We start from the raw sequence: 15,382 nt of genomic DNA on the forward strand, positions 1-15,382 counted from the left end.
TCGTGGCAAACTGTTCAAGCTCACCCAATCGTCGTCAGTGACGGCGTATCTCACCGAGTTCGAAGCTCTTGCTAACCGTCTTGAGGGTTTATCTGAGGCTGATTTACTCAGTTGTTTCATTTCTGGGTTGAAGATTGAGGTTCGCCGTGAAGTGTTGGCTCAACAACCAACGACTATTTCTCAGGCCGCCGGTCTCGCACGATTACAGGAGGATAAATTGCAGGACATTGCCCGTTCTTCTCGTCCACGGCCATCACCACCACCGTGGCATTCTACGTTTGGTTCTCGTCCTTCACCAAAACCTAATTCCGACCCTCCCTCCACGGCGACGTCTTCGCAAGGCTTACTCCCTACCCCACCTGCTAAGCCTCGATTTAGGCATCTTTCTGGGGCAGAATTGGATGATAGACGTAGCAGAGGGTTATGCTTCAATTGTGACCAACCTTGGTCTAAGCAGCACAAATGTGGTGCCCGAATTTTTTTGATGGTAGCTAATGATGATGATTTTTCTTCTGTGACAGGTGATTTAGAAGCTGCGGCGGCTGAATTGGTTGACGGCGGCGTCACGCTGGAGGACACCTCGATTCACGCCGCTCAATTGAGCTTGCACGCTCTTTCTGGCGACCAAGTTGCTGACACTTTTCGACTTTCGGGTCGGATCTCTTTGGAACCAGTGGATGTTCTTGTTGATGGGGGTAGTACCCATAATTTCATTAAAGAGACTATTGCTGCAGCTTTAGGCCTGAAGTTGAGCCCAATTGATCCATTCCGGGTTTTGGTGGGTAGTGGCCAAGAGTTGTTGTGTTCTCATATTTGCCAGGGGGTGTCAATAGTAATGCAAGGCCACTCATTCTCCATGGACCTATTTGTTTTGGGTTTGCGGGGTGCTGATGTAGTGCTGGGAGCCCAATGGTTGAAAAGGTTAGGCCCAGTTTTAATGAATTATAATTCCCTTACTATGACCTTTTTTCACAACAATACTTGTGTCGAGTTAAAAGTAGATTCACCCACTCCTACTGTAGGCTTACATCACTTCCAAAGGCTTACGAGACTTGACCCAGAAGCCCAATTATTCTCCCTTCATATCACCAGTCCATATGATACACCTACTCAACCCACACCCACTCACTCACCTTCCTTACCCAATACAGACCACCTTGACCCGAATTTCATCTCCCTCCTCTCTAAACACTCCCACCTATTCACTGAACCCTCCACCCTCCCCCCATATCGTCCCACTGACCACACTATCCCCCTCTTACCTCAATCCACACCAGTAAACGTCCGACCCTACCGTTACCCCCATTCCCAAAAACTAGAAATTGAATCCCAAGTGGCCAAGTTTTTGAAGACAGGGTGGATACAACCTAGCACAAGCCCCTTCTCATCTCCAGTGCTTCTGCTTAAAAAGAAAGATGGTTCTTGGCGTATGTGCGTCGATTACCGTGCCCTGAATGCAATTACAGTCCCGGATCGCTTTCCCTTGCCAACCATCGACGAGTTATTGGATGAATTGGGTGGGGCCAGGGTATTTTCCAAGTTAGACCTTACTTCTGGTTTCCATCAGATACGCTTGGCTCCGGGTGACGTTCCTAAGACCGCCTTCCGCACTCACGACGGCCATTATGAGTATCGTGTTATGCCGTTTGGCTTGTGTAACGCTCCGGCAACCTTCCAGGCTACGATGAATGACATATTTCGTGAGTTGCTGCGTAAATTTGTCATCGTCTTCTTTGATGACATCCTTGTCTTCAGCTCTTCACTTGATACACATTTGGATCATCTGACGCAGGTCTTTACTATCTTGGCTAATCACAAATTTCACTTGAAACCCGCAAAATGTTCATTTTGTCAAAGTCAGATTGCTTACTTGGGCCATATTGTTTCTGAGGGCACGGTGGCGCCTGACCCACTTAAGATACAGGGTGTGGTAGATTGGCCAACTCCTAAATCAGTGAAGAGTTTGCGTGGATTTCTTGGCTTGTCTGGTTTCTATCGGAAGTTTGTGCAGGGGTATGCTACTTTGGCTCACCCTCTAACTTCATTACTTAAGAAGAATTCCTTTGAGTGGTCTGATCTTGCTCAGCAGGCTTTTGATAAGTTGAAGGTTGCTTTGGCCACAGCACCGGTTCTTGTGTTGCCGGATTTCTCATTGCCTTTTACAGTGCAAACTGATGCTTCTGGGTATGCTATGGGGGCTGTTTTGTTACAAAATGAACACCCTATCGCCTATTTTAGTAAGTTGTTTTGTCCTCGTCTCTCTACAGCTTCAACTTATATCCGAGAGCTTCATGCCATTACTTGTGCCGTGAAAAGATGGCGTCAATACTTGCTTGGTCATTACTTTATAATCCAAACTGATCACCGTAGCTTGAAGGAGTTGCTTACTCAAGTGATACAAACCCCAGAACAACAATTTTATTTATCTAAATTGTTGGGGTACCATTATGACATTCAGTACAAGCCCGGGAAGGCGAATACTGTTGCGGATGCCCTGTCTCGCTGTCAAGAACCCCATGTTGCTGAGTTGAATGTGCTCTCCACCCCTCAATTCTTGTTCATCGATGATTTGCGAAAAGAATTGAGTTCGGATGTTGACTATCAGACTAAGTGTCAGCAAGTTGCTGTTGATCCCTCTCTTGCTCCAGATTACACTGTTTCTAATGGGTTATTGTTGCACAAAGGGCGCATTTGGATCCCTTCTACATCTCGTTTCAAGGCCCTGCTGCTTAAGGAATTCCATGAAACTCCTATTGGAGGCCATGCAGGGGTTGTCAAGACTCTCAAGCGCCTTTCCGCTAATTTTTGCTGGCCTGCAATGCGCCAAGACATCAAACAGTTTGTGCGTGAATGTGCCACTTGTCAACAGACTAAATATGTGACAAGTAAACCAGGGGGGCTACTCCAGCCACTGCCCATTCCGGTACGTATTTGGGAAGACATTTCCCTTGACTTTGTCACCGGGTTACCTACTTCTAATGGGTTTACAGTTCTGCTTGTTGTGGTGGATCGTTTCTCCAAGTATGTGCACTTAGGAGCATTGCCTTCTAATTTCACTGCATATAAGGTGGTTGATTTATTTGTCAATATTGTTTGCAAATTACATGGGTTGCCTAGGAGCATTGTTTCGGATAGAGATCCGGTGTTTATTAGCAAATTTTGGACTGAGGTGTTTAAGTTCAGTGGCACTCTCCTTCGCATGAGTTCGTCTTACCATCCTCAAACGGATGGCCAAACGGAGGTTACTAATCGCACAATTGAGCAATATTTGAGGGCATTTGTTCACCACAAACCCTCTCTTTGGCATAGATTCCTTCCTTGGGCAGAAGTGCACTATAACACCTCCTTCCATTCCGCTGCTGGTCTGACACCATATGAGGTGGTTTATGGTAAGCCACCCCCCTCTATTCCCTCTTACGTGGCTGGCACGTCTGATTTGGCTGCTTCTGACGAGTTGTTGAGCTCACGTGACGCTATCCTAGACCTTCTTAAGAAGAATTTGACTAAAGCTCAGTCTACCATGAAGTCCATTGCTGATGGTAAACGTAGAGATGTTGCTTATGAGGTTGATTCCTGGGTATATGTCAAACTGCAGCCATATCGACAGGTCTCTCTTTCAGGTATCAAATACAATAAGCTGCATAAGAGGTATTATGGTCCCTTTCGTGTGCTCGCTCGCATTGGACCCGTAGCTTATAAATTAGAGCTCCCTTCATATTCAAAGATTCACGATGTTTTCCATTGTTCGCTTTTGAAACCTCATGTTGGTCCACCACCTGCTGAGAGTGGACAGCTTCCTGCTGATTCTTTGGGGAATAATCCTATACTCACTCCTCTGGTTATATTGGATAAGCGGATCGTTATAGTTGATGGCAGCCCTCAACAACAAGTTCTGGTGCAATGGACTGGTTTAGCACCAGAGGAGGCATCATGGGAAGCTTGGCAGACGATGCAAGAAGTTTACAACCTTGAGGACAAGGTTGAATTTGAAGGGATGGGTATTGATACAGATACAACTCCTAGTGGTGGAATTAGTAATGAGCAGCCCACTGTTTTGCAGCCCAACACTGCTGAAGTTAGGCCCACTCGTACTAAGAGGATTCCTTCTAAGTACAATGACCACTTGCTTTATTAATGAATACTATATTTTCCTAGTTGCATTTTATTCCCTTATTCCTAGTATGTTTCTAGAAGGCTGTGACTCAGCCAAGTTTGTTAGGATTTGCTTAGCTGTAAGATCTCTCACTAGATTCTCTATTGCATTTCCTTATATGCTGTAATTGCTCTTGGAGCGGGGGGAAATGAAATTCTGTTAAGAAAACTCTCTTCTCTCTCTTTATTCCTGCTTGAGGAGGTTTGCTCAGTCCTTAAAAAACTGAGCACTATCAAAATTGCAGCATCTATATATTTTGAAGTTATGGACCTGTTGTTCAGAAGGAGTGTTTTTTTTTATTTCAAAAGATACATGTCTGGTGTAGTTTTTGTCTTCTATTGGGATTGGTGTGCCTTTTTGTTGGCTCTGACTGTTTTTTCCTAACACTTTGTTATTGGAGCAATAAAGAAATGCAATAAAACGTTAAACTGGTTTATTTAAATTGTTATTTATAGACAGAAGATGAGACAAATAATTCCCAACTGGGTATCCTGAAGAACATGCAACTAGATCATTAGATATCTGAATTATGCTCTTTGGTTGGCATGTTATGTCACATGCTGACTGTAATTTTTGTTTGATTCTTTTCTATTTTATTTTTAATTTTAACTTTATATATATACATAATCATAACAACCTCTAAAAAACTTATATACACAACTGCAAGGCCTTAAATTTGTACATAAAATTAAATGTTCAATCTAAAATTTTAATATTGATCACATATAGTTTAGTTAATAGTTGTATATAAATATTCGATTATAATTGCATAAATTTGAACCCGGTTTTATTGACCTTTAAAGAAGTATTTTATGAGAAAAAAATTGATGTTGAGGTTTTATAAATTTTTATTTCTCTTTTAATATAAACAACCAAGGGTCCAAAGTTGGACCTTTACTATTTTTTTTTTAAATAAAAAATTGTAAAAATGCAACTATTGAGAAAGATCAGTACGAAAGAATATCGATGCTTAGACTATGGCTAATAGGGTTTGGTTTATTAACTGTGACTTTTTTTTTTGAATAAGGAAAAAAATATTTTAAAAAAAAAGGTAATACGAAAAGAGAGAAAACCAAACTAAAACCCTCTTAAGATTGGACGAATCTAAAGAAGGACGAATCAAATCTATTTTTTATAAAATCAACCCTTATACACAAAGGAATAGATGAGAAGTGAGAAGTATCGGTCAATGATAATCCAAGTTAGTAAGGGTATATGCACAACTATTTTGTTCTCTAAAAGTACGAGAGACAACAAAATTCCACTTTGAACTAAATTAATACATTAATCCAACGAATCCTGACCGACCAAGGGACACAATACGGATGAGAGAAAACTTTTACCACCATCGTCGAGTCTGATTCCAACGAAACTTTACTCTAATTATTCTCCTTAGCGAATTTTATTGCTAACATAGCATCCAAGAATTCGACAACGAGAGAATTGGAGACCCCAATAAAGGAGGCAAACGCTCCCAAAAAAGAACCATTATGATCTCTGGCAAGACCCCCCCAAGCCGAAATACCTGAGGGGGAAATAAAAGCACCATCAGAATTCAACCTAACCCAAGTTTCCAGGGGGGCTGCCAAATGACCTCCACAATATTAGGAGCACGCGGAGGCCGGATAGTAACCTTAAACCACTTAAGAATACCAAAGTCATACAAACTCAGATGAGAACCAACCGAAATGGTGTCTCCCGTCGTGGAGACCGCAACCATAATGTAGGAGATAAAAAAGGTAATAGAAGTGAAAGTGTCAGAAAATCTAACCATGTTTCGAGCCTTCCATATCGATTTATGGATGAAAATGATGGTGACTCTAGAAATAATTTTTCCATTGTCAGAGCCCCCCATATCAAAACGCTTCCAAATATTCGGCCAATCCTTTATAACAAAATTAAGCTCAAGAATGTTAACCAACCAACTCCACATAGAAGGTGCATAAGAGCAATTAAAGAAAAGATTAGGTTTTGTTTCCTCCGAGACACCACAAATATCACACCTAGAGGGAAGGCAAAAGCTCATACGCTTCCATTGAAAATTAGTAAGCAACTTGTGATGAATAAGCCTCCAAACTAAAAATGACTTAGACGACGGGATCAACTTATTCGAAATCCATCTCCAAAAATCCTTGAGAGTGTCCCTTTTCCGTTTAAACTCATAGGCCACTTTAAGAGATAAATCTTCATTAGAAGTAAAATTCCAACATCTCTTATCCGGACGAAGATCAAACGAAATATGACAGTTACGAATCCACACCTGAAGCGAAAGAGGAAATCTTCATTTCATTTTTTCATTTATATTTTATTTTCTTCTTGCATTTGTTAATTTCATCTGTTCACATGTTAAAAAATTCAAAAAATATTTTTATTTTATTTTATTTTATAATTAATTAATTATATTTTTTTCTTTTTTATTATTATTTCTTTTATATTTTATTTATTTTAATTTATGTATTTGTAATGCACCTCCTTCTATTTTTATGTCTTTTATTCTTACTCATGTATTGATAGTGCATCCTCATCTGTTGTATTATTTCTTTTATGCTTTACTTATTTTATTTTTCGTATTTTCTTTTATTTTCTTTAATTACTCAGACATTATGTATTGGTAGTGTATCCCTCTCCTTTTTTTTATTGGTTCTATTTTATTTAGATTCGATCAACTCCTGTATTGATAGTGTGTCTCTCTCTCTCCCCTTTATTTTTATTGCTTTAGTTTATTTTCTTGTTTCTTTAGCCAATGCATGATTGCTAATACAAGAAAATAAGCAGGGATTAAAATCAATCTCTTCAAATTAAAATGTTTGATCAACATCAGGTGATTTTCACAGCATTTTGTCACTCCCTCATCAAATTCAAACCATTTCATAATCCAATCAATTTCAAACCATTTGAAATAAAATAAATCAAACACTTGATCAATATCATGTCCGTTTCCAAATTCAAATTAAACCAAACCATCTTTCGTAATCAAAATTTAAGAGAACTCATTTTTGTAATAACTTAGACAAGAACGGAGGTGGTCTAGAGCCTTCTATTCCCTTCCCCGAGTACTTGGATATGAGTTACCTTACTCCACCATTCAAGTATTCATCGTCCATTCAAAATACCTTAACAATATTCAAACCCTTTTTGCAGTTAAGGATGAAAAGGGAGATGGTCTAGAGCCTTCGATTCCTCTCCTCGATTATTTAAATATGAGTTGTCTTACTCGACCACTCAAGTAATCGTCATCCAACAAAACATCTCAAACACATCAAACCTATATTTTTTCGCCCCCGCACGATCGATACCTTTTCAGAAAATAACATTGTTTAGCTCGTTATAACGTGAATATAAACAAATAGTTTAAGCTTCCAATCGCGAACACAAGAAACATTTAATCGTTAAAGCGGGGTCTAAATAGTTGTTCATTAAAACACATCAACCAACACTCATTTGCTACTAAGAACTACGTATCTTTGAGTTCTCCATCAAAATTGGAGATACGTAGGAGCGAGATTCAACATCGCGTCATGCACTATAAATAAAATCACCAAAAGTATAATTTTTTCGTCGAACTATGAAGCTTTGAGTTCCTCATTGTATCTGAGGATACGTAGGAGCAAGATTCACAATATTGTCAAGCACCCTAATAAAACATTTTTGCAACCTTTTTTTTAACTGAAAGGTTCCTGTTGGGTACAACGGGCATTGGGGTGCTAATACTTTCCCCTTGTGTAATCGACTCCCGAACTCGAATATGGTTGCGACAACCATCTTCTTTTTCTTTTAAGGGTTTTATCGATATTTTCTCTTTCTTTCATTGGGATAAATAAAGTTCGGTGGCGACTCTGTTTGAATCAATTTCCTAGAAGTGCGAGAATGCCCCACAAAGGGTCGTAGTTTTTGAGATGCGATAATGACAAATGCTTTCATTATCAATGTTTGAGTTTCACAAGATAACATCCAAGATATATAGCGGCGGTGTTCATGTTCTTATTGGATGTAGAAGATTTATTGTGGATTGATGGGTTGGTAATATCTTGAGCATTTTTATTGCATGAATGTAGGGAATAGATTCATTGTAGGTTTAATGAGTAACCATACCCCTCGATTTTTTATAAAACCGAGGCGAAAGGTTAACTGAGCAATTAAGAAATAAAATAAAATATGGTTTTCCTCCTCAATTTTATAGAGGAACCGAGGTGATATATTACTTGCAAAAGAATGGTGAATAATAAAAAACTGAAAGAAACATGTATTGTTTCCTTTTAAATTTTTTTACCATTCACCATTTTCTTTATGTGCTGCAATATTCAAAATAAATTTTTCTAGATCTTGTATTATGAAACAAACCTTGTAATTTACAACATGTTTAAGAATTAATTTGTAAATATTATCAATCATGGACAACAATAAATTATGGAGTATTTTCTTTGATTGATACTATATGAAGGTTATTTCAAAATATAACAATGGTTTTGCAAGAGGTGGAACAACAACAACAAAAACACCACAATGCGAGATAGATTGTAAGAGTAGAAAAAATATTTTGTTCAAGGTTGGTGTAAGAAGAACAACATACAACACATAACCTTGAAGATTTTTTTATCTTGCAATCCATCCCAAAGAATGAAGTGTACGAGTTTGGAGCAGCTATAGATGAGTTAAGTTTAGGGTAAAACTTAATTAATGAATTAGAATGAAGAATAAATGGTATTTAAAAAAATAAAAAATATAACATGATGCGTCCTAGAATTATACCTCGTTTTTTTTTGGAGAGGTGAAGTTTTTTTCATAAAATGTATTATAGGTAGTAGTGATAATGTCAACTAAAATGTCTTTTAATAGCATAGTTGTGATCTTTGCTTCATTCCTTGTTTCTTGTTTCTTTAAGACCTTAAAGGAGAATGATGTTTATTGAATCAAATAAGTTTTAGAGAGAAATTACTTTAATTTGAAGGATTTTAATGGTAACGATATAATTAAGAACAATTGATACTCAAATATGTTTTGTTTCCATGGGTCGCGTATTTGCAATCATCTACAACAAATCAAGACGTTATTCTGTGCAAGAAGAAATGTTAATCTATATCCATGCAAAGAATGATCATTTGCCACATGAAGAAAATGAATGATCACCTATACCAAAAGGCAAGATATGATCATCTGCACCATAATCAACATGATTGACTAAAAATATCATCTCCACTAAGTAATATAAAATGATCTTTTACCCCCAAGGGAATGATCATTGGGCTCAAGTCAACAAGGTTAACCATTAGGTCAAGACTAATTTGATCATTTATACCTCAAGGATAGAATAATCATTTATACTTGGTCACTACTACAAAAAACACATCTCATTACAATGTCTTACTACGACCACATAACCAACCGAAGTGATATATGTTCATTAGGTGCCTTTAATTTTTATTAAGTTTTTAAATCACATATAACCACATTCAAAATTAACAATGGTTATGATATGATAAGAGTGATCTCTCGCTTTAAATCCCAACACCTATAATTTTATGTTTTTTCGTTAGAAAAAGGGTGTGCTCCCTTAATTTATATTTTTAAATAAAAATTAAACATTTTTCACCACGGTCCAGATGAACAACAATGGTGAACCTTCAATAAAATTCACAACAGTTTATTTTACAAACCGGTATGAAATATATTACCTATATAAGCTAACTTAATTCACTCCATAATAGATTGTACTCAAAGTGAAACCCTATATTCTTTAGCCTTATTCCAATCTCTCAAACTCCATAATAAGTTTACAAAACTCCGACATAACATCTCAAACTAGTATGAATGAAGGAAAGGGGTCACAAAATAAGTAACTAACTCATATATTTGTCTTCATTTTCCACGAATATTTTCAAGGAATGGTACGTACGTGAAACATTTCATGAGTCAAAATATTTGTCTTATTTTTATTATTTTTCCTATTCAAAATATACATGAATCATTTGTCTTCGTCCAACATAGAGTTTATTTTGTTAACATGAATTTATTGGGTTTATATTGTTGTTTTTTTAGATAAGTAAAATGTTTAAGTTATTGTTAAGGTATGTTGTTATTTTGTTAAAGTTAATTGTTGTTTATGTTAATGTAAGTTTTTTTTGTGTTATTCTAGATGTTTTTTTATTATGTATGTTGATGTCTTTGTTGAGGTATGTTGTAATTTTTTTAAGTTAAGTTTATGCTCTTTTTGTTTAGATATGTTGTTGATGTACTGTGTTATATTTTGCTGAGGTATGTTTGCTTTATTTTAGATGTTTTTATAGATCTATGTTGATGTTTTTGTTGACGTATGTTAATAATTTTGTTGTTGAGATATGTTCATAAATGTTGTTGTTGTGGCATGTTCATAAATGTTATGGTTTATGTTATTGTATTATATGTATGTTATTGTTAATGTTATTACTTTTACAATACAATTTTCATTTTGTTCAACCAAAATGTCCTAGAAGATAAGTTTATTATATCGTATGCGGTTTGAGTGTTATACCAACCCATCATTGAGACTCGTAGAACTTCTCCCATACCTCCTCTGAAATAAAATTATACTTCACAATAGGATGATCAAGATTATACATAGGATTTTAAATGTAAATTGATGTGAGTTGTTTCTTAAATCCCCTCCATCACTCATGCATAAGAAATCCATTTTTCTTTAAAATTTCAATTTCTAGAATATCAAAATGAATCTCATTACATCTAACAATTGGTATTAGTATTTAACAAAAAAATATGAATGTTTAGATATATAGTTTACCAGAGGTGGTAGCTATATGATCAAATCATATAAATTAAAATTAATAACTCAACATCATCCCATATGCTTATTTTCAATTGAGCTGATGCATTGTCCCAATCGTCTATCAAAAGACTAACTTTATTTCGATCTGGGAAATGCCATATAAATCCTAAATGTCAAAGAATTTAAACCAAAACACCTTCTAGTTTGTAGATCAAACTCTATTTGCAACTTAACACTTGTGTTGCGGACTTTGGTCAAGGTCGCCATCATTGTGGCACCTCTAGTATTTTTTCTTCTGATACGAAGCCTTAATTATATGAGGGATATTAGATGAATCGTTCATCTATCTGTTTAAATAAAGAAGTATGAATTCAATTACATAAAGTTGTAATAATATTAAATATACGTCTTAAAAATAAATAATAACAAAAAATTATGGAAAAAAATATTAACTTGTTAGTTTTCCTATATGATCTATGCATGTTGATCGTAATGAATAGAATGCACATCACCTTCAGAATATTCTTCATATGATCTATGCATGTGTGTTGAGAAATAAGAGGTCTTCAAAATATCAAAAGTTAAATCTTGATTTTTGTACTTGAACCCCTTAATGTGGAGAATTAATAAAGGCTTTGAGGGTTGCAGTGGTGTTAAAGAAAGCTCTTGCAGAGATGGTGAGAAGCTTTATATATGGTATTTTGCATAATGAATTGGATGTCTCTCAACCTTAGAGTTGTTTTATTTGTAAGAAATCTCTGAGCATGGATGTTAGGCTCCGAGAAAATAATATCTACTCTCAAGAATGTGGGAAGTGGGAAGTTGATTCCCTATTAATTAGGAGAACATGATCTTTCCCCTTTTGACTCCCTCACCATGCCTTCGTGGATAGGGACACGTCACTCTCTATGTTCTCACAAATTGGACGAGTCATCCAATGAATGGGTGACATCATTAATAAATGGGTGCCCATCCTAAAAAGTGGGTGGGCAAAGAGTCTCTTACGTGGGCGACATGCCATATCTCTTCCTCTGAGAGAGTCCTAGCATCCTCTCCATGGGTTCTTTACACTTATACCGATACACAATCCCTTATGCACAAGGTATTTACAAATGGAGAAGTGATTTGTTTTTGTCCCTTACTTGGAGATTTTCTGACGTGACTTATAGTTGAGTCCTTCTAGTGAGAATTTGTGTTGAGTCCCTCATGAGAGATTTTAAATTGAGACCCTCAAGGGAGAGTTCAAGTTGAGTTCCTCAAGAGAGACTCTATGTTAATCCCTCAGGCGAGACTTTAGTGTCTGTGATGCTGAGAGAATTCTATAGGATTACTAAAATCGAAGATACCGACAACATCACAGAGAGAGAAATGGCTGCTCATAAGCCAGTATGTTACTACATGATGAATAATGGCTGCGTTGAAGAGAAAAATGCCTTCTTCGAGAGACCTTCTTCGAGAGACCTAGAAAGTCGAAGACGTCCCCATTAATAAAATATTGGTGGACTGTGGAGCGACTATGAAAATTTAATGCCTTATCGCATGTTAAACCTCATAATATGGTGCTTAACGAAGAAGTATGATACCGGTGTCAAACCTCATAATATGGTGCTTACCAACTATGAAGGTAAAGTGTGTTCCACTCTTGGAGTCATCCAAGTCGAGTTAACAGTAGGGACGGTCACAAGATCCACAATGTTTATGATTGTGGAAACAAAGGCTAACTACAATCTGTTGCTTTGAAGGGAGTGGATATATGGGCTCAGAGTTATCCCATCCTCAATGCACTAGAGGATAATAATTTGGCGCCAGATGGTATCATGGAAAACATAGAGGCGGACCAGGGGTACTTCAAAACCCCTATCAATCATACCGACAGACGCCAATTTGACAAGCATTTGGACAACATAGCTCCCTGTGATTCGGTTGATTTTGCATTCACCCCTGATGACAACACTTATTGTTCCCTATCACTGAACCCTCACGATGGTTTTTGTTGGGACAGAGAAGTAGTAGGCAAAGACGACTTTGGATATTTAGGAGCGTTTGGAATTGAGCCCACGGGTTGGGGAAGTGAATTCAGTAATGATGACTGAGTTTGCAGCGCTAAAAAGGATTTCGGCTTACATAGCCGAAAACAACCAACAATTGGCCTTAAAGGCCGAAGTAGAAAACATGGTTGTCGAAGCCAGAGAAGTTTCTCATCCAATAGGTCCTGGGAATAAATTTGACCCAATTCCACCTGACCTGGGTCAGAACAAAGAACAAGACCAGAGGCTCGATGCTATCTATAATGATGAGCCTTTGGGTTTCAAGAAGGGTCCGCTAGCAACAAACATTAAAATGTTGACTCAGGATCCACTTGAATAAGTAGACTTAGGAGAGGGGTTGATAAAAAGGCCAACTTACATTAGTGCCAATATCCTACCTCAACTAAAGGTCGCAGTAGTCCAGTTGTTAAGAGAGTTCAAGGACTGTTTTGCATGGGACTATGATGAAATACCTGGTTTAAGCAGAGAGTTGGTCAAATTGAAGTTACCAATCATGCCTGGAAAGAAGCTTGTGAAGCAAAGCCCAAGGCGATTTACACCAGCAATACTTTCGAAGATTAAAGAAGAAGTCTAGCGGCTCCTTCGCTGCAATTTCCTTCGCACAACCAGGTATGTGGAATGGCCAGTTAATATTGTGTCGGTTCTAAAAAAGAATGGTACTTTGAGGGGTGCATAAATTTTAGATACCTAAATACTGTAACCCCAAAGGATGAATATTCAATGCCAGTGGCAGAAATGCTAGTCGATTCCGCTGTAGACTATGAATATTTAAGCATGCTTGACGGATATTCTGGGTATAATCATATATTTATTGCAGAAGAGGATGTCCCAAAAACAACATTTTGATGCCCTGGAGCCTTACGCACCTACGAATGGGTGATGATGCATTTTGGTTTAAAAAATGTCAGGGCAACCTACCAAAGAGCGATGAATTCGATCTTCCAGGATTTTATAGAGACTTTTATGCAAATCTATATAGATGATATTGTCATTAAGTCTGTTTCAGGGAAGAGTCATATTGACCATCTTCGAATATCCTTTGAAAGGATGAGAAAGCATGGTCTGAAAATGAATACTCTAAAATGCGCTTTTTGTGTGCAGGTTGGGGATTTCTTAGGCTTTGTGGTCCACAAGAAGGGGATTGAAATAAACCAGAATAAGACCAAGGCCATAATGGACAAAAGTGCCATAAAAAAAGAAAGGGTTGCAGTCACTACTAGGCAAGATGAATTTCCTGAGGAGATTCATCTCAAACCTTAGTGGGAAGACGCAAGCTTTTTCACCATTGCTTCGACTCAGCAAGGACGGATTCGAATGGGGGCAGGCTCAACAGGAAGCATTTGATAAGATTAAAGCATACTTGAGTCATCCACCAATCCTGACACCCCCTTGTAGAAATAAAAGTATGAGATTGTATATATCTGCGTCTGACAAGACTTTAGGGAGCATGTTGGCTTAGGAGGATGATAATGGTGTCGAAAGAGCCATCTATTACCTCAGTAGGGTCTTGAATGATGCATAAACTAGGTATAACATAGTTGAAAAATTGTGTTTATGCTTGTATTTCTCTTTTTCAAAGTTGAAGCATTATATAAAACCTATTGATGTGTATGTTTCATCTCATTTCGACGTTATTAAACATATGTTATCAAAACCGATTTTGCACAGTCGAATTGGGAAATGGGCATTAGCGTTAATCGAATTTTCCTTAACATACATGCCATTAAAGGCTATTAAAGGACAAGTCATAGCAGATTTTATAGTCGACCACTCCATAGAGGAAAATGCACTAGACTATCTCGAATTAGAACCTTGGAAGTTGTACTTCGATGGGTCTATTCTTAAGTATGAGACATGCATAGGAGTTCTAATTATTTCTCCTAATAAAATTCCAAAAAGATTCAGGTACAGAGTGGAGGGTCTCTGCTCAAACAATGAGGCTGAATATGAAGCCCTCATAGCCGAACTTGAAATGTTGTTGGAATTGGGGGCAACTCGAATCGAAATAATGGGTGACCCAGAGTTAGTCATAAAACAGATCACAAAGGAATACAAATGTAGTAAGGAGAATTTAATTATGTACTTCATAATAGCCAGTCGATTGCTAAAAAGATTTGAAGGGGCTACTATACGACACATACCTCGACTAGATAATCAAGTGGCTAATGATTTGGCTAAGATTGCATCTGGATATAAAATTTCAAAATAAAAATTGCAACAAGTCATCGAAGTCAGAGGAAAGGTCGTGGCAACCAGATTAACCCCTTCAGACTTAGAAAGGATGAAGTTGGGATATGCTGACGAGGGGAACTTCTAAATATTGGCAGTAGACAATTTAACAGATGAAGATTGGAGAAAACAAATAGTGGTATATCTACAGAATCCAACGGGGTCTGCTGATCGAAAAACTAGATATGGAGC

General features: G+C 37.4%; 1 protein-coding gene across 1 annotated transcript; it reads left to right on the forward strand.

Annotated features, from left to right (window-relative positions):
• Positions 1–14,678: 14,678 nt before the first annotated feature.
• On the forward strand, positions 14,679–15,170 carry LOC127122237 (uncharacterized). Its single transcript, XM_051052606.1, has one exon. It carries the CDS (start codon positions 14,679–14,681, stop codon positions 15,168–15,170), a length of 492 nt encoding a protein of 163 aa, XP_050908563.1.
• The last annotated feature ends 212 nt before the right edge of the window (positions 15,171–15,382 follow it).

This window comes from Lathyrus oleraceus, chromosome 2 (genome assembly GCF_024323335.1).
Source record: "Lathyrus oleraceus cultivar Zhongwan6 chromosome 2, CAAS_Psat_ZW6_1.0, whole genome shotgun sequence".
In the NCBI taxonomy this organism is placed as follows: domain Eukaryota; kingdom Viridiplantae; phylum Streptophyta; class Magnoliopsida; order Fabales; family Fabaceae; genus Lathyrus; species Lathyrus oleraceus.

What these genes read in the sequence shown, in the direction of transcription:
- LOC127122237 (XM_051052606.1), top strand. Translation starts at nt 14,679, where the DNA reads ATGCCATTAAAGGCTATTAAAGGACAAGTCATAGCAGATTTTATAGTC.